The 19,464-nt window shown below is 39.7% G+C and overlaps 1 protein-coding gene across 4 annotated transcripts in view; it reads left to right on the top strand.

Annotated features, from left to right (window-relative positions):
- iqsec1b (IQ motif and Sec7 domain ArfGEF 1b) overlaps nt 1-19,464 on the top strand; it is a 539,720-nt gene that overhangs the window by 450,774 nt on the left and 69,482 nt on the right. For all 4 annotated transcript variants that reach the window (XM_072280360.1, XM_072280361.1, XM_072280362.1 and 1 more), the window contains 2 exons: nt 4,492-4,774; nt 15,352-16,634. In XM_072280360.1, coding sequence (XP_072136461.1) covers nt 4,492-4,774; nt 15,352-16,634 — 1,566 coding nt within the window. The remainder of the gene's footprint in view (nt 1-4,491; nt 4,775-15,351; nt 16,635-19,464) is intronic.

Below are 19,464 nucleotides of genomic sequence, written 5' to 3'. Positions count from 1 at the left end.
GGGACAACTTCTTCCACCAGGTCATCAGACTGATCAACTCACACTGACTTGAGTGTACTCTGTATTACATTGACTGTCCTATTTATTATAACTTTATAAATTACTATGAGTGCACATTGCACATTTAGATGGAGATGTAATGTAAAGATTTTTACTCCTCATGTATGTGAAGGATGTAAGAAATAAAGTCAATTCAATTCATATCACTCAAGGGGAATAGTAGTTATTAGACAGTTCCTGGTGATGCTTAAGAAGTGTATCTGGCAGTTCTATACCAATGATAATTACAACAAGTACCATAAAGGCACAGTGGAAAATGGGTTAATAAGTCTGATGTCGATTTTGCTGTGAAATGCTGATAGCTCACTGCTTCTGTGTCAAGTTTGGTTTGCTAAAAATCCAAACTTCCATTCCCCAGAGTGCATTTTCATACTGGCTCATGGAACCTAATGGCAAACTTCAAAGTTATTGCAATTCCACAGTACTTATGCCAGGTTAGATATGGCAAAGGATGAAATCATCATTTATTTGAGTGGTGAGCAATTCTTGCAAGGGAATAAAATATATTGTATTAACTATTATTTAATGATTTCATTTATAGGTTTTTCATTAATATATATATTTCTATAATTTATTAAATATTTTAATTTTTGAATGATGCTGACTTTCAAAAACATTCAACAATATTCAGTTTTTTGGTTAACCTTGACGGCCAACTAAACTGCCAATTCTGCTTAGCTGGTTACAAAATGCTTTCATCATTTTCCTTGACCGTATGATGGGATTTATGCTTATTATGTAGTACTATAATGGAGAAAGGATTTTCGAGCCCTAGGAAATCTGCACAAGATAGGCATTGACCATCCTCGTATAACAGTCTCAATTGCAGAGGACCTTTATTTGACTCAGAAGATAAAGATGCTTAGGATTCAGGGTGAATTGCAAGTTTGGATTCAGAATTTGCTAATAGAAGTCAGAGAGTATGGGTGGGATGCTCTTTTTCTGGCTGTAAGTTTGTGATCATTTGTGTTCTGCGAGGATTGGTGCTTGAACCTCTGTTTGCTTTATATATATCATCGTCATCATCACCATCATCATTATATGCTGTGTCGTATGATATAGGCAATCATGGTCTCGTGACCATGATTGTTCTTGGCAAATTCTTCTATAGAAGTGGTTTGCCATTGCCTGCTTTTGGGCAGTATCTTTACAAGACAGGTGAGCCCAGCCATTATCAATACTCTTCAAAATTGTCTGCTTGCCATCAGTGGTCACATAACCAGGACTTGTGATGTGCACCAGCTGCTCAAACAACCACCCATTTTATATATATCAAAGATTTGGATGAAAATGTAGATGAGTGGATTAGTAAATTTGAAGATGATATTAAGATTGATGGTGATGTGGATAGCGCAGAAGAATAGCAACAGCGGAATATAGATCAGTTGCAGTAATGGGCAGAGAAATGGCAGATGGAGTTTAACTCAACTGAATGCGAAGTGTTACACTTTGGGAGATCAAATGTAAAGAGGCAGTGCAGTGTTAATGGCAAGACCCTGAATAGTGTTGATGTGCGGAGGAACAAATTCCACAGCTTCCTAAAAATAACAACACAGGTTGATAGCATGGTAAATAAGACTTATAGTGTTCTTTTCTTTACCAGTCAAGCAGTTGAGTTTTACAGTTGGGTGGTTATGTTGCAGCTTTATAAAACTCTAGTTAGGCCACATCTGAAGTATTGTATTCAGTACTGGTTGCCTCATTATAGGAGGAATGTCAAATCTTTGGAAAGGGTGCAGAAGAGACGTACTTGGATGTTGCCCAGATTAGAAGGCATGTACAATGAGAGGCTGGACAAACTTGGGTTGTTTTCTCTGGAGTGGTGGAGGATGAGGGAAGATCAGACATACATTTATAAGATTATGAAAAGTATCGACAGGGTAGACAGCCAGTATCTACCATTGGGGAGGAGGTAGAGGAGCCTGAAGACACACTCAATGTTTTTAGGAACAGCTTCTTCTCCTTCACCATCAGATTTCTGAACAGTCCGTGAATCCATGAACACTACCTCTTTCACATTATTTATTTATTGCAACTTATTGTAAATTTTTATGAGTTGCACTATACTGCTGCCACGAAACGACACATTTCAATACATATATCAGTGATAATATGCCTGATTCTGAATTCTGGTTTTGATCTTTTTCCCAAGGTTAAAATATATAATACCAGAGAGCATGCTTTTAAGGTGAAAGCAGGCAAATCCAAAGAAAATATGCAGGTCAGATATTTTTACACAGAGAGTGGTTGGTGCCTGAGGTATGCTGCCTGGGGTTAATGGAGGAAAATACAATAGAGGCTTTCAAGAGGCTCTTAGATAGGCATTTGAATATGCAGGAAATGGAAGTATATGGACACTGTGTAGGCAGAAAGGAATTGGTGAATTGGGCATTTGATTACTAATTTCATTGGTTTGGCACATCATTGTGAATAGGTGGCCTGTCCAGTGTTGTCCTTTTCTATGTTCTATTTACTAGATAATTTGTAATCATTGTAATAACTTGTAATTATTATGTATTTGCTAGTAATTAAGACATACGGGAAAGATTATTTTGAACTGTATACAATAATGGAAGAATAAATAGTCGCATTTTGAAATGTGGTAGCTAAATATGTTTTTTTTGAAGCTTGATCTGTTTTTAGATGTTTGCTTGAGAAATAGTAATTGGCAAAAGCAAATGTTCACCTTAATTGTTCATGATCAATGCCATGAAAGATCTTATTTGTCCTGTAGTGTTTGTAATGAGCATTTATCATCTTGATTATTTTCTGTTTAAATTATTAGAGATTTTATAGTTTCACATGTGAATTACGAATTCATTGGTCTGACTTTGGAAGTGCATTTCCATTACTGCCATCAGGCAGGAGGTACAGGAGCCTGAAGACCACACTCAACATTTTCGGAACAGCTTCTTCCCCTCTGCCACCAGATTTATGAATGGTCCATGAACACTGCTATAACTCTTTCACAGTATTTATTTTGTTTATTATTATAAATTCCAGTCATTTTTGTCTTGCACTGTACTGCTGCACAGAAGAACGAATTTCATGACATGATGTATGTCAGTGAAAATAAACCTGGTCCCGATTCTATTTCTGTAATTATTATTTCTGATGGCAAATCCTCATGAGTTTTAATTAATTAAAATATTATAGTCCTCCTTATTCCTGAAGATTGTAATTTATATACCGAACTTCACTATCCTTTGAAGATAACAACGACACAGATTATGTTTTATTTGGCCCTTTGTTTGTGCTCGGTATCCACTCCAATTTCCTGTTTTAATAACAGACAAATTTGTGCAGCTTCATGGTACCAGTTGACCATGAAGTTAGGCACCCTGAGAGACAGAGTAGACCATGTGACAAAGGCTGTTAAACAACTATCAATTTTCCCCAACAATCAATTTAAATAAAATCTGTCTTTAAAAGTTCCACCTCATATTAATTAACACATGTAAAAGCACTTAACTTTTTAATTAAGGTGAGAGGTCCTATACAGAGCTGAACAGTTTACCCAGACTTGGCAGTGAGTACACCAATGGAACAAGGTCAAATGCACTGACATTCAATTTGCATATCTCTCCCAATTTACCTTTCAATTCATGGATGGGAAGTCAAAGGCGTGATGTCAAAGGCGCGATGATTGGCATGTGATTCTTTAGGGAGTCACTTGCCTGAGAGTTTCAGTTCAATATTTTCTTCCTTGATAGCAAAGTTTTAAAATATAATTACAGGTCATTTTTATTTCACCACCTTCAGATACTTGCCATAGTTTTTCTTTCATAGAAAATTATTTCACAATTCATAGAGCACATACTGTGTTTGTGCAGAAAGCTTTCACCTTTTAAATATCAAACTGTGGCCTTTAAATGTTTGTTTAAAATGCATCCTAGCTTTAAATGGCAAAACTAACATTTGATATCAGGTTAAACTGTATTGTGGAATATTACATGTACACCATAAAAGATAATTGTTTTGCTATTGCTCCAAAGATCATGAAAAAAATGGAGCAAATGTAAACACAGTATGAGATCAGCACAGAATTGCTTCATCTATCAGAAAGGGGTAAAATAATTGTGTTCACTCATATCTTAAATTACTTTAAAGCATTTAGATCACTGTGAAAGACAAGAATGCCATGTATTTTAAACTTCCAACAGAGTTTGATCAAAGCCATTTAAATTTAGAGATTCTTGCAGAGTCGGCCAGTGGCAATGGCTACCCTGTTTCCTTCTAGAGTTTGAATATTATTTTACAAGCTGATGTGAACTTTGATCTGCCAAATACTAGGAAACTACAAGCCTGTCTCACGTGGTTTATATTAACTTTGAGTGCATCCAAGCTTTACTGTGTATCACCAGGTAGTTAGGACTGAGGGAAGAGGATTAGTCATCTGTAAGTGATTGGAATTTTTTCTTTCTTTTTCAGTGTGGAGGGTGATGCTGCAGGAAGTGAGACCGGCACTTCTCTTGACAGCCCCTCAAGCTACAGCCACGGCCCAATAACTCTCAGTGCTGCTGCTAGCCCTGATCAGTTTGATGGTTCTTCACTGGTGTCATTCCCTGTCTCACCTGGTCAGCAACGTCCTAGGAGGCCAAAGCTTCAGCATTCCACCTCCATATTACGAAAACAAGCAGAGGAAGATGCAATCAAGCGATCAAGATCATTGTCAGAGAGCTATGAACTCTCATCAGATCTTCAGGATAAACAGGTAATGACTTTTCTTTTAGGATATGTCAATATGTACAGCAAGTAAATTTTAAAAAATAAGAAAAGCAAGTTAATATTGCAATTTATGCAGGAGCTTAAATCAAACTACTGTTTAGAATAGGGAAATGAGTTTGTAGTTCACTAGCTTAAGGATACTGTATTCTTCCTCATTCAAGCTTATCCATCCTTCTTCTAAAACTGCCAGATTATTCCTTATGGTTAGCCTTTGTAATTTTGCTGGTATAAATTTAAGGTTATTCAAAACTGCTGGCTGAACTCTAACTTGCAACAAGCCCCATTCACCCAGCACCTCTAGATATGCTGACCTATGCTGGCTCACTGTTAAGCTGACTTCTTGACTTCAAATATTCTTATAATCATTTTCAAATTCCACTGCTGTCTTGCATCTCCTTATTTCTATAATTACCTCTGACATCTAACTATCCATTACTTATCCCTGTCCTTCTCACATTCTGACCTCTTGAATGTCCCTAATTAAAACATCCTGCTGGTAGCTATGACTTTAACTGACAAGGCAGTAAACCCTGTAAATCCCTCTGAGATAATCTCTTGTCATGTCTTTTTTCCTTAGTTATGTAGTCTAACATCTATCTGCTTAATCTGCCCTGGCATTTTTTTTGTAATTAATAACATTCCTACAAATGCTGTTTGATTTTGTTGCTGTGTTAAAGCACAACAGAAGTTATGGTGGTACTGGTGAGAGTGTCATTATGTCCTATGCAATCTATGATATTGGGGTGATTAGCCACAAGTTTCATATCATTACCAAAAAGGGATTAAATTTATAGGAGATTGTTTTGAACGAGGTATATTGATGTCATTTGAACAATTAAAGGATAAATATAAAATATCAAATAATACTTTCTTTTGTTACTTTCAATTAAGGGCTTACTTAAAAGGTAAGCTGGGTCAAACAATGTTTTTGCCAAAACCTAATGAAATTGAAATTTTAATTCAAAAAGGGAAAATTAAAAAATTTATTTCTTGTATGTATAATTTGATTCAAGAACAGACAATTAAACAAGGAACCCATAAGTCAAAGCAAAAATGGGAAACATCTGAATATTAATATTGATGAAACAAATTGGTCAAGACTCTGTCTTGACAGTATGACAAATACAATAAATGTTCGACTTAGATTAGTACAATATAATTTTTTACACCAATTATATATTATACCACAAAAGATAAATAGATTAAATTCAAATCTATCCGATAAATGCTTTCGGTGTAATCAAGAAATTGGTACTTTCTTACATTCTACTTGGTCTTGTTTTAAAATTCAACCCTTTTGGATAAATTTAAGAGTCTTATTGGAACAAATTACTGGAACTCAACTTCCACATAACCCTGTATTATTTCTATTAGGTGATATTGAAGGGATAAAGCCGAAACTTAAATTGAATAAATATCAGAAAGAATTTATAAAAATTGCATTGGCAGTAGCTAAGAAGACTATAGCAGTTACTTGGAAATCTGATTTGTATTTAAGTATGGATCGTTGGAATAACGAAATGGCTAGTTCTATTCCACTCGAAAAAATTACTTATAATTTAAGAGATAAATATGTAACATGTTTGAATATTTGGCGCCCTTATTTACAAAAGATAGGATGGCATATTTAAGTGCTCCGATAAAGATCTTGGTCCCTTGGGGAAAGTAACGAATAATTATGCCAAATTTATTTTAAATCCCATGGAGCATGTGGAAACCTTCCAATACCCAGGCGGTTCTTTTTTTTTCTCTTTTCTTTCTTTTTAGGTAGGACTATATATGGGGGGGGGGGAGGGTAGATTTTATCTTTTCATGTATCTTTTTGAAAACTCAATAAAAATTATATTACAAAAAAAAAGTTTCATATCATCATCGTCATAGATACCACCTATTTCTATTCATTCTTATGTTGAAGCACACTATTCAGTGTTTCAGTATCCTAATCAACTGTGAACCAAACTTCTAACATCGCGTATGGCTAGAAATTTTAGCACACTGCTGGATGCACTGGATCGAAGCAATGATAAGGCAATTATAGTGCATCAAAGCACAGTTGCAGGTATAACTGACTGAGTATTGCATGTTATTGTCAACAATAACATGCCCAATTGGACCTGTGCTGTGACTTGAGTTGGAAAGGGAGGCATCAGAGCCTAACATTTTGAAATACAAGTCAGGAATTTGAAATGAGGATAGACACATCTGATAGGGATGGTGTGGGAGAAGAGGAAGGATCATGTCCAAACCCAGCATACTTGACTGGGAGGTTGGGGTATCTGGTAAGTATGGTTATTTGACAGTGAATGAGAGGTAGGCAGTTGCTGATTGAGGCATTTGTAGGTGTGAGAGGTAATGATGAAGGATAAACCTAGGTGTTCCATTTAGTTGTGCCCCATGTTCCTGGTGATATACGAAAAGGAAAGATGTATGGAGAGTAATGCCATCTCTTATGCCCCCCACTCTCATAACAGATGGCATTATTCCCTATACATTTTTCAACAGAAATCATGTAGAGAAGTGTAATGGTGACTAGCAGGTGGAAGTTTCTCGTTAAATTTTCAAAGTGGCAGACAATGTGGCTGTCATTATGTTTCACTGCGGGAAGGTAAAAAGGTTTTCATTTGCTTGTGTTGAGGATGAAAGTTGATTTGCAATTGACTTTCCTGGGATCTAATACTTCTTGTCTCCAACGCAATAATATATCTGATCTGCCCATTTATTTATTTTGTTGAAGCCCCGATTCTTCCCTTCATAGTCTGTTAAAGGTGCTGGTGCTCCTGCCATGCCTCTCATTTTTACCAGCTCCTTTTACACTCCACTTCCCATTATCATGCTTGTTATTATATTTCATGCAACTGCCGTTCATATTATTATTTATCTGCATGGTCTTCACTGAGTCTCATTGCTTCTTTAGTTTGACATGCATTTTAATCTAGTTTCATTTCTTTGAACAAGTAGCATCATTAAGCTTACCTTATTTTATTCATCTAGGGAAAAAGTTATATAGCCTCTATTTCTCTTCTAGAACCGCTTCTGTACTTTTCAGACTGCATTTATATGGTGCTCATCCATCTCAATATTGTGTAAATAAGCCTTGTGTTTTTTAGCTGTAATTATTGACTTCCTATGGGACTTTGTTTGACTGTCAGTATTCTAGTTTGCTATGTCCTGTCAAACCTCACATGCAGAAGCTAAAGGCGAGTGCTTGATTTATGTAGTTTACTGCTCTGACCAGTTTTGAGTGGCTCCTATGGCAATATTAACAGAGTTTCTCTTCATTGCTCTTTTACACACAAATTGTAAACCACTCTAAACACAAGAGATTCTGCAGGTGCTGTAAATCCAGAGCAAAACGCACACAAACTACTGGAGGAACTCAGTGGATCAGGCGGCATCTATGGAAATGAATAAACAGTCGACATTTTGTAAAAATACCCTTCTTCGGGAAGGGGGGATAAGGCAGAATAAAAAGATGAGGGGCAGGGAGGAGGAAGGAGTACTAGTTAGAAGGTAACAGATAAAACTAGATGGGTGGACAAGGTAAAGGGCTGGAGAAGAAGGAATCTGACAGGAGAGGAGAGAGCACCATGGAAGAAAAGGAAGAAGGAGGAAGTGATAGGAAGGTGAGGAGAAAGAGATAAGAGGCCCGAGTAGGCATTAGAAGAGAGAAGGGCGAGGGAGCAAGATTTACTGGAAGGAGAAATCAATGTTTGTGCCATCTGGTTGGAGGCCACTTAGATGGAATATAAGTAGTTGCTCCTCCACCCTGAGAGTGGGCTCATAGTGGCAAAAGAGGAGGCCTTGGGCTGACATGTCGGAATGGGAATCAGGATGGGAATTAAAAGAGTTGGCCACTAGGAAATTCTGCTTTGGGCAGATGGAGTGGAAGTGCTCGACAAAGTGGTCCCCCAATTTGCATTAGGTTTCACCAATGTTGAGGAGACTGCATAGGGAGCACCAGATAAAATACAAGACCCCAACAAATTCACAGGTGAAATGTTGCCAAACCCAGAGGGACTGTTTGGGATGCTGAATGGAGGTGAGGGAGGAAGTGAATGGGCAAGTGTAGCTTTTCTGTTATTTGCAGGGATGTTTGCCAGGAGGGAGATTAGTGGGGAGGGACGAATGGACAAGGGAACACAGAGGGAGCAATCACTGCAGAAAGCAGAGTGTGGGGGAGAAATAAAGATGTGTTTGGTGGTAGGATACTGTTGAAGATGGCCAGAATTGCGGAGAATGATGTGTTGAATGCAGAGGCTCATGGGGTGATAGGCGAAGATGAGAAGAACTCTATTCCTGTTAAGGCGGTGGGAAGATGGGGGTGAGCACAGATACCTGGGAAATGGAGGAGATGCAGGTGAGGACCGCGTCATTGGTAGAGGACGGGAAACCCTATACTTTGAAGAAGGAAGATATTTCTGATGTCCTGGAAAGAGAAGTCTCATACTGGGAACGGATACAGTGGATCTCAGGAAAAAGAATAGCATCTTACAGGAGAAATGGTGAGAAGAGGTATAGTCAAGATAGCCATAAGGATCAATAGATTTATAAAAGATGTCGATAAACAGTTTGTCTCCAGAGACAGAGACAGAGAGACTGAGAAGAGGGAGAGGGGTGTCAGAAATGGACCAAATGAATTTAAGGGCAGCTTGGTAGTTGGAAGCAAAGTTTATGAAATTGTTGAGCTCAGCATGGCTGCATGAAGCAGCACCAATGCAGTTGTCAATGTAGCGCAGGAAAAGTTGGGGAGCATTACTAGGGATGGCTTGGAATATGAACCGTTCCACGTAGCCGATGAAAAGTCAGGCATAGCTGGAGCTCATGCAGATGCCCATGGCTACTCCTTGAGGTTGGAGAAAGTGGGAGGAATTGAAGAAGAAATTGTTGAGGGTGAGGACCAGTTCTGCTAGACGGACGAGGGCGGTGGCGGAGGAGTACCGGTTGGAACTTCTGTTGAGAAAGAAGCAGAGAGCTTTAAGAACTTCTTGATAGAGGACAGAAGTCTATAGGGACTGGGCATCCATAGTAAAAATGAGGCAGTTGTTGAGGAGATCGAGAGCACATGAGGTTTCGCAGATGTAGGTGGGAAGGGACTAAAGCAAGTAGGATAGAACTTCTGTCGCCTTCATCACCAAGCCTACTTCTTTTGCAAGAATTCCCCACCCCTCACTAATGACTCCTCCTGTCTCCATCCCTCCTCCTCTTATTGGACACTGCGCTCTGGTTGTCTGTATGCTCTAGATCTTTTCATCTCTATTGCTGAGGAGACATCAACTTGCTCAACATCAGCACTCCTATGCAGACTCGAGGTCAATGGAGCAGGAGCAGGCAGAGACAATAGTCTTACCCAAACAGTCAGGTTTGTGGGTCTTGGGTAGGAGGTAGAAATGAGCACACAGGGTAAGGGAATTATGAGTATGGTGGCAGTGAATGGGAGTGCTCCAGAGTTGATGAGGTGAGTGATGATGTTGGAGACAATTTTCTGGCGGTCTGTAATGGGGTCCTTTACAAGGTCTAGGTAAGAAGAGCTGTTTGAGAGTTGCTCCCTGGCCTCAGCAAGGTAGCGGTCAGTCTGCCAGACTACTGCAGCACCACCTTTATCTGCGGGTTTGATAGTAAGGTTGGGATTGGTGCAGAGAGGGTGGAGAGCAGTGCATTCAGAGGGGGTAAGCTCAAGAAGGCAAGAGGAGTGCTGAAGTTGAGCAAGTTGATGTCTCCTCAGCAATTAGAGATGAAAAGATCTAGAGCGCACACACACACACACACACACACACACAGTGGTGTTCAATAAGAGGAGGAGGGATGGAGACAGGAGGAGTCATTGGTCAGGGGTGGGGAATTCTTGCAAAAGGAGTAGGCTCGGAGACGAAGGCGACAGAAGACCTCAGCTTTATGGTGGCCTCAGAACTCACTGAGGTGCATCTTAAAACAAGTGCCTCAGAAAATTATATGTGTTAGTAGTGATCTTCCAAAGTTCCCTGGTTTCTCAAAAGATGCAGCCAAATTGAAAAATAATAAATGTAGTAAGTCAGTTCATGAAAGAAGGGAGACAAAGCAGGAAATCATAGGCCATTACAATATATTGCAGCTATTTGCAATATACATTAATGATTTAGATGAAGGGATTAAAAGTAACATTAGCAAATTTGCAGATGAACACAAAGCTGGGTGGCAGTGTGAAATGTGAGGAGGATGTTATGAGAATGCAGGGTGACTTGGACAGGTTGGATGAGTGGGCAGATGCATGGCAGATGCAGTTTATCCACTTTGGTGGCAAGAACAGGAAGGCAGATTATCTGAATGGTGTCAAGTTAGGAAAAGGGGAAGTACAATGAGATCTAGGTGTTCATCAGTCACTGAAAGTAAGCATGCAGGTCCAGCAGGCAGTGAAGAAAGCTAATGGCATGTTGGCCTTCATAACAAGGGCAGTTGAGTATAGGAGCAAAGAGGTCCTTCTGCAGTTGTACAGGGCCCTGGTGAGACCACACCTGGAGTATTGTGTACAGTTCTGGTCTCCAAATTTGAGGAAGGACATTCTAGCTATTGAGAGAGTGCAGCGTAGGTTTATGAGGTTAATTCCCGGGATGGTGGGACTGTCATATGTTGAAAGATTGGAGCAAATGGGGTTGTATACACTGGAATTTAGAAGGATGAGAGGGGATCTGATTGAAACATATAAGATTATTAAGGGATTGGACACGCTAGAGGCAGGAAACATATCCCCGATGTTGAGGGAGTCCAGAACCAGAGGCCGCAGTTTAAGAATAAGGGATAGACAATTTAGAATGGAGTTGAGGAAAAACTTTTTCACACAGAGGGTTGTGGTTCTGTGGAATGCTCTGCCTCAGAAGGTAGTGGAGGCCAATTCTCTGGATTCTTTCAAAAAAGAGTTAGAGCTCTTAAAGATAGCAGAGTGAAGAGATATGGGGAGAAGGCAGGAAAAGGGTACTGATTGTGATCACAGTGAATGGTGGTGCTGGCTTGAAGGGCTGAATGGCCTACTCCTGCACCTATTGTCTATTGTCTATTGCCGTTTGGCCTGATAGCTGCCTTTTGGCTAATGTTCATGAACATTCTGCTACTCTGCTTCTATTAAAATCATGACACTATAAAATATACTCAGTGGCCACTTTGATAAGTACACCTGTACACCTTATTAATGCAAATATCTAATCAGCCAATCATGTAGCAACAACTCAATGTATAAATCTGTGTAGATATGGTTAAGTGGTTCAGTTGTTCTTCAGACCAAACATCAGAATGGGGAAGAAATGTGATCTAAGTGAGTTTAAAAGTGGTATGATTGTTGGTGCCAGAAGGGGTGGTTTGAGTATCTCAGAAAGTGCTGATCTCCTGGGTTTATCATGCACAACAGTTTCTAGGGTTTACAGAGAATGATGCAAAAAAAAAGAATCATTCAGTGAGTTGCCGTTCTGTGGGTGAAAATGCCTTGCTAATGAGAGAAGTCAGTGGAGAATCATCATCATCATCATCATCAGGTGCCATGCCCAGATTGAGCTTTGACTACTATGGCCCACACACTCCTGTTTCGGGTCAAGTGGAGCATAGCCAAACTGAAACAAGCTGATGGGAAGGCATCTGTATTTCAAGTGACCACGTGTTAAAACAGTGGTGTGCGGAAGAACATCTCTGAATACACACCACATTGAAGAACCTTGAAATAGATGGGCTACAGCAGCAGAAGACCACAGCAGGTTCTACTCCTGTACCTAATAAACTGGCCACTGATTATAGTGCCAACATTCTTTTCTGAAAAGTGATCACATTTGACAACTTCTGTCAGAATTTATTGATATTGCAAGGTGGATAAATCTTTTGAATTTGAGAATGTAGTTAAAAGCATAATATTTCATAGTCATAGTCATACTTTATTGATCCCGGGGGAAATTGGTTTTCATTACAGTTGCACCATAAATAGTAGTAATAGAACCATAAATAGTTAAATAGTAGTATGTAAATTATGCCAGTAAATTATGAAATAAGTCCAGGACCAGCCTATTGGCTCAGGGTGTCTGACCCTCCAAGGGAGGAGTTGTAAAGTTTGATGGCCAGAGGCAGGAATGACTTCCTATGACGCCCTGTGCTGCATCTCGGTGGAATGAGTCTCTGGCTGAATGTACTCCTGTGCCCACCCAGTACACTATGTAGTGGATGGGAAACATTGACCAAGATGGCATGCAACTTAGACAGCATCCTCTTTTCAGACACCACCATGAGAGAGTCCAGTTCCATCCCCACAGCATCACTGGCCTTACGGATGAGTTTGTTGATTCTGTTGGCGTCTGCTACCCTCAGCCTGTTGCCCCAGCACACAACAGCAAACATGATAGTGCTGGCCACCACAGCCTCGTAGAACATCCTCAGCATCGTCCGGCAGATGTTAAAGGACCTCAGTCTCCTCAGGAAATAGAGACAGCTCTGACCCTTCTTGTAGACAGCCTCAGTGTTCTTTGACCAGTCCAGTTTATTGTCAATTCGTATCCCCAGGTATTTGTAATCCTCCACCATGTCCACACTGACCCCCTGGATGGAACCAGGGGTCACCGGTGCCTTAGCCCTCCTCAGGTATACCACCAGCTCCTTAGTCTTTTTCACATTAAGCTGCAGATAATTCTGCTCACACCATGTGACAAAGTTTCCTACCGTCGCCCTGTACTCAGCCTCATCTCCCTTGTTGATGCATCCAACTATGGCGGAGTCATCAGAAAACTTCTGAAGATGACAAGACTCTGTGCAGTAGTTGAAGTCCGAGGTGTAAATGGTGAAGAGAAAGGGAGACAAGACAGTCTCTTGTCTCTAAGTGACTACAGAATTCTGATGTACAGAAGGATTTGAGTTTCTTTGCACATGAAACACAAGAAGGTAACATGAATGTGACCAAAGTAATTAGTAAGGCAAATGGAAATGTTGGCTTTAATTGCAAAAGAAAACGATGATGCAAGTGCAAATGCCTTCCTCCATCTGTATAGGGTGCTGGTGAGATCACACGTGGAACACTACACAATTTTTACGGTTTCATTATTTAAGCAGGATTTGCTTGCTTTAGCAGAAGTTCATAGTTTGATTCCTGGGATGACTAAACTGATTTATAAAGAAATGTTCAGAGGAATGGGCCAAAATCGAATAAAGTTAAGAAAGATGAATTATCATTGAAAGTACATAGCAGGGTAGAGACAGTGACGAGTTTTCTGTTGATGCAGAGATCTAGAACTGGAGGGCATAGTTTCACATTTATCAAAAATGACTGAGAATTCCTCCTCCAAAACCCAATAAATCTTAGAAATTACCTGCCAGAGAGAGCTGTTGATCTGAATAATTCATTATATTCAAAACTGTTTTAGTCTACAGGGAGAGAAGGTTTATGGAAACAGACACAAAAGTTGAGCTGAGACCAAGATTGGATCACCAAAAATCTAAATGAATAGCAGGCATGCTTAAGGAATCAGATGGCTTACTCCTGTCAATATTTCTTATGTAATTAGGTCTTTCTCTTTATATAAGCACATCCTTCCCCCTCTGTGAGAATGAGGGAATTGGTGTGAGACTGTGACAATGATCTCTGGTAGACTTGAAACTCGTCAAGGATTGATGTAGGGGCTCAGTCAGAAGGCACTGGTGCTGAAATGATGAATGTAGGGATTGAAATGGCAGCAGAAATGGGGAGGTAAGTGGTGAAAGCAGAAGCAGACACTGTTGCATATTGAAAGAAAGGAATTCTGTTATTAGAATAAAATAGCCTGAAAGGCTAGCTTGGCATTGAACAGACTACTGATACTATATTATCCGCAGATGCTGTAGTGCATTTGGAGGCTATTGTTCAGGCTGTTGTCCAGGCTATTGTGATTAAATGGTACGATCCTTGGGTAAAAATATGCATGTTCTTCGCCTTCATTCCAGAAAGGAATTGTGAATATTAACAAACAGTTAAATTGCCTCCAGTAAAATAATCTAGCTTCCTTAAATGTATTCAATGTATTCCTGCAATACTACTACTTGAGCTTTTTCAAATGATGATTGTACTTATCCCATTTAAGTCTCATTCTGAATCAACCTTTTTATTCTTCACTTGCAACATCATCCCTTATTACCTTTTAATCTTTCACAGCCTTTATCCCATTACAGATCTTGTGGTATGTTCTCTTCTACTTTTCCTCCATTTATTTTGATGTTAAAGCCATTCATTTTAAACTTTACCCGCAATAAAAGAACATTGATCTGAAATGTTATCTCTCTTGCTTTCTGCAGTAGTCGCTGTCAAATCTGAGTGTTTCCAATATTTTATGATTTTATCTTGAAATAAATCCATTGTAATATCTTCCATTGTGCACTTAAAACCTGTTATTTCAATTATAGTTTTGTTCAGTTAAACTATTAGTTTACTAACTGAACAATTATTTGATACCTGTAAGAAATTGGATTAATATTAAATTGTGTATTAAGTACTTAAATCATTTCAAACTATGCAAAATTAGAATTGATAATTAAAGCACAAATTTACTTTCTAACCTGGTAACTGAATTATTAAATATTTGACTTTTCCAGGTGGAAATGCTTGAGCGTAAATATGGAGGACGTTTCATAACCAGACATGCAGCCCGAACTATTCAGACAGCATTCCGCCAGTATCAAATGAACAAAAACTTTGAAAGACTAAGAAGTTCTATGTCTGAGAATCGCATGTCCAGGCGCATTGTGTTGTCCAATATGAGAATGCAGTTTTCTTTTGAAGGACCTGAGAAAGTCCACAGCTCATTTTTTGAGGGAAAACAGGTGTCTATGACTGATGATGCAGGAAAATTAGGAGCTATTGTTCCGTCAGATTGTGGAGATCTTGGAGATCCAGCAGTGATCAAGTCTCCAGCTACAAACAATGATTTCGCTGATGCAATAACTGAACTTGAGGATGCTTTCTCAAGACAAGTAAAATCACTGGCAGAATCAATTGATGATGCACTAAACTGTCGTACCTTGCACACTGATGATGGGCATCCTACTGATCAGGGCAAACGTTACAAAGAAAACATGCAAAAAGAGGAAGAATTGGACAGTGTATCTTATGCTAAGTCTGTGCATGATGCTGAGCGCAGAAAATTGGATGAAATGTCTGCTTCATACAGTGATGTAACTCTGTACATCGATGAGGAAGAGCTCTCTCCGCCACTTCCTTTGTCATTACAGTCTGCAGACAGGCCATCCAGCACAGAATCAGATCTACGACTCCGTTCAGTGAACTCTGCTCAGGAATACTGGTCTATGACCCACAGGGATGATAAACTAGACACTGATACAAGCTGCAGAAGCACCCCTTCCTTGGAGTGTCAGGAGCCAAGGCTTCGTGTTGACCACCTCCCTTTACTAACAATTGAGCCACCCAGTGATAGTTCAGTAGATTTAAGTGACCGTTCAGAAAGAGGATCGCTAAAGAGACAAAATGCATATGAGCAAAATCCCAATAGCCAACGTGGAAGTCCCAAACATATATCTCACTCAGTTCCTACAAGAGTGCACCATCGTGATGAAGAACCTGCTCGGCATCGACCACGGCAGATTGATAGTCATCTTGCTATCAATGGCTCAGCAAATCGGCAAAGCAAATCAGAGTCTGATTTTTCTGATGGGGACAATGACAGTATTAATAGCACTTCAAATTCCAATGATACAATAAACTGTAGCTCAGAATCCTCTTCGAGAGATAGTTTACGAGAACAAACTTTGAGCAAGCAAACATATCACAAGGAAACACGAAACAGCTGGGATTCCCCTGCATTTAGCAATGATATCATTAGGAAACGCCACTACCGAATTGGTCTAAACCTCTTCAATAAGTATGTTGCTTTTACTAATCCTTCTATCTCAAATTTTATTTGCATTCTAGTGTTGGTCTTTGGACTTTAAAGCTGGCACTCTGTTATTCTTTGATTGAACTACCGATTTTCAAGAGGCTTGACCCAGGCCTAAACAGTGAATCTGTTGAAATTTTTTCATTACTTAATTATGAAGCAGGTAATATTTAAATTGGTGAACCCTTATATTGTGTTATCGTAATATTATCCTGATAAAGCAGGTACTTGCGTTCAAATAGAACATTATAATTTCTGAAAATTTGCTCAGAAATGTCCCTTAGTCAAAGTGACCTGACCAGTATTGTAGTCATTCGTTCAACTCTTCTACACTTGTAGTTAATTCTAGGTTCTTGTTGCTATTTTTTTTCTCCTCATTCCTCAACACCTAGTAAAACAACAGTAAACTAATACATGAGGTAGGAGTGTCCAGGCTCAAGGGTTCCCAAGAGAAATGACAAAGCTGCAAGTTATGTGACCTTACATCTGAGGTTAGTGTTGACAGCATTCTGATTTGGTACAGGACTTTCTTTACCTGAAATGAACAAAACTGAAACTTTTACTTTGTATGCCAGTTTCCCTTTGACACCAAAGGAGAGTATCGGAACATGGCCAGGAATCTCATGGCCAGCTGTGCTTTCCCCAAGATTTGCCCCTTCCCGTTAAGCTGGTTGCTCTGTTGTACCTCAAGGCCCACGATGCCAGCCCAATCCAGAAGCCAGGCTGGGTCAGGTTTAAGAGATCAGTAGCTCATAAACCTGATCCATGTCAAGCCTAATTCAGTGTTCTGGGCCCCTGAGTTGGATCCAGTTGTTGACCCAGGAATAAAAAATAATTGGGCACAGGTCATTTAGTATGACACAGGTACAATACAGCTAGATACTTTGTGTATTGTTTTGTGTTAGGGTATTGATGAGCACAAGCTTGTTATCCTGTCAGCATGCAGGTATATAACACTTGTGGGCAAAGATCTTTCAATAAAAACTGGTACCAGAAATTTCAACGAGCTCTTTTTAAAAAAAATGGTTAATGCACAAAGGACTGTGATACTCTTTGATTTCACATCCCTGTTGACACGTTGCCCTCAGGACATGAACTTGAGGGAATCCTAGACAAAGTTGATTATGTAAGATATAGTGGATAAACTTTAACTTCAATGCAAGAGGCTGACAATTAAGGCAAATGAACTCAGAGCAGGACAGGGACACAGTAGTCATAACAGAATCATGGCTGAGGGAAGGGCAGGACTGGCAGCTCAATATTCCATGATAAGCCACAAGAATGACAGAGGTACAGAGAAGAAGGGTCGTTACCATCTTGATGAAAGAGGACATAATAATAGACCTCTTCTGAGAATATACTCAGGGTAATCATCCAGTGAGGGCATCTGGTCGAACTTAGAAATAGGAAGATGTTGTTCACTCTGATGGGATTGTATTATAGCCCACCCCCCAATTATCAGTGGGAATTGGAGAAGCAGATATGTAGAGAGATTGCAGCTATTTGTAAAGATAATAAGGTGGCATTAGTGAGAGATTTTAACTTCCCTAATATTGACTGGATCAACCATGGCATGAACAGCTTTGACAGAGTGGAATTTGTGAAATGTGTCTGGGAAAGCTTCCTTGATCAATATATAAGGGAATCTATTGAAGATAATGCAACAGTAGATCTCCTGCTGGGGAATGAGGTAGAGCAACTTGCAGAAGTGTCTTTTAGCAAGTACTTTGGGTCCAGTGAGAAAATATTGGAAATTAAGGATATGGAAGAAATGACTGGTATTGTCTTGCACCATACACCAATTAGCAGGGAGGAGGTATTGGAAGCCTTAAAGTGAATTAAAGATAGAACATAGAATAGTACAGCACAGTACACTGTATGATACCTATATATCCCTGGAGCCTGACCTGGTGCATTCTTGGATTTTGTGGTAAGATAGAGAAGAAATTGCAGAGGCCCTTCAGAGATTTTTGTTTAATTTCTGGCCACAGATGAGGTTGCAGAGGACTAGGGAGTGGCTAACGTGCTCTGAAAGGTTAGGTTTATGGGATACAGGTGGGGTGGAGTGGGGGATAGCAGTTTGGATTCAGTGGTGTGCCACAGGGGTTGGTGCTGGGACATTTGTTGTTTCTGATTTATATAAATGAAAATGTCAAAGGTATGGGTAATAATGTTGCAGATGATACTTAAATAGGTAGTAAAAGTTATGAAAGATTACGCGTGGTATTGACCAGCTAGGTATGTGGGCTGAGTTTTGGCAAGTGTCTTTCAATCAAGGTAAATGTGAAGTATATCATTTTGGGATCTCAAACCAGGGTAGGACTTGTACAATGAAAGTTAGGACCCTGAGGCGTGTTACGGATTGGAAGGACCTAGGAGTGCACGTGCATAATTCACTGAAAGCAGCATCACAGTGTGGTGATAAAGGGACTTGACATGCTGGCCTTCATCGATCGGGACATTGAGTATAGGAGTTGTGAAGTTATATCACAGTTATATAAGACGTTGATGAGGCCCAGGGAATATTCTGTGCCGTTTTAATTACCCTTTTAAAGGAAAGATGTTAGCAAACTACAAAGATTTCAGAGAAGATTTACTAAGGTATTGCCTGGACTTGGAGGCCTGAGTTACAAAGAGAGGTTCTTTTGACTAGGACTTTATTTCCTAGAACACAGGAGATTGACTGATGGTCGAATGTAAGTGTATAATATCATGAGAAGCATTGGCATTCTGAAACCACATTGTCTTTTTCCCAGGGAGGGGGTGCTTCTGCATCCCTCCTGTATTGGCTGACCAGAATTAAATGCTAGATGTG

This window comes from Mobula birostris, chromosome 16, assembly GCF_030028105.1.
Source record: "Mobula birostris isolate sMobBir1 chromosome 16, sMobBir1.hap1, whole genome shotgun sequence".
Lineage (NCBI taxonomy): Eukaryota > Metazoa > Chordata > Chondrichthyes > Myliobatiformes > Myliobatidae > Mobula > Mobula birostris.
The sequence above is the reverse complement of the archived record's forward strand: the minus strand, read 5'-3'. Positions and strand labels throughout refer to the sequence as shown.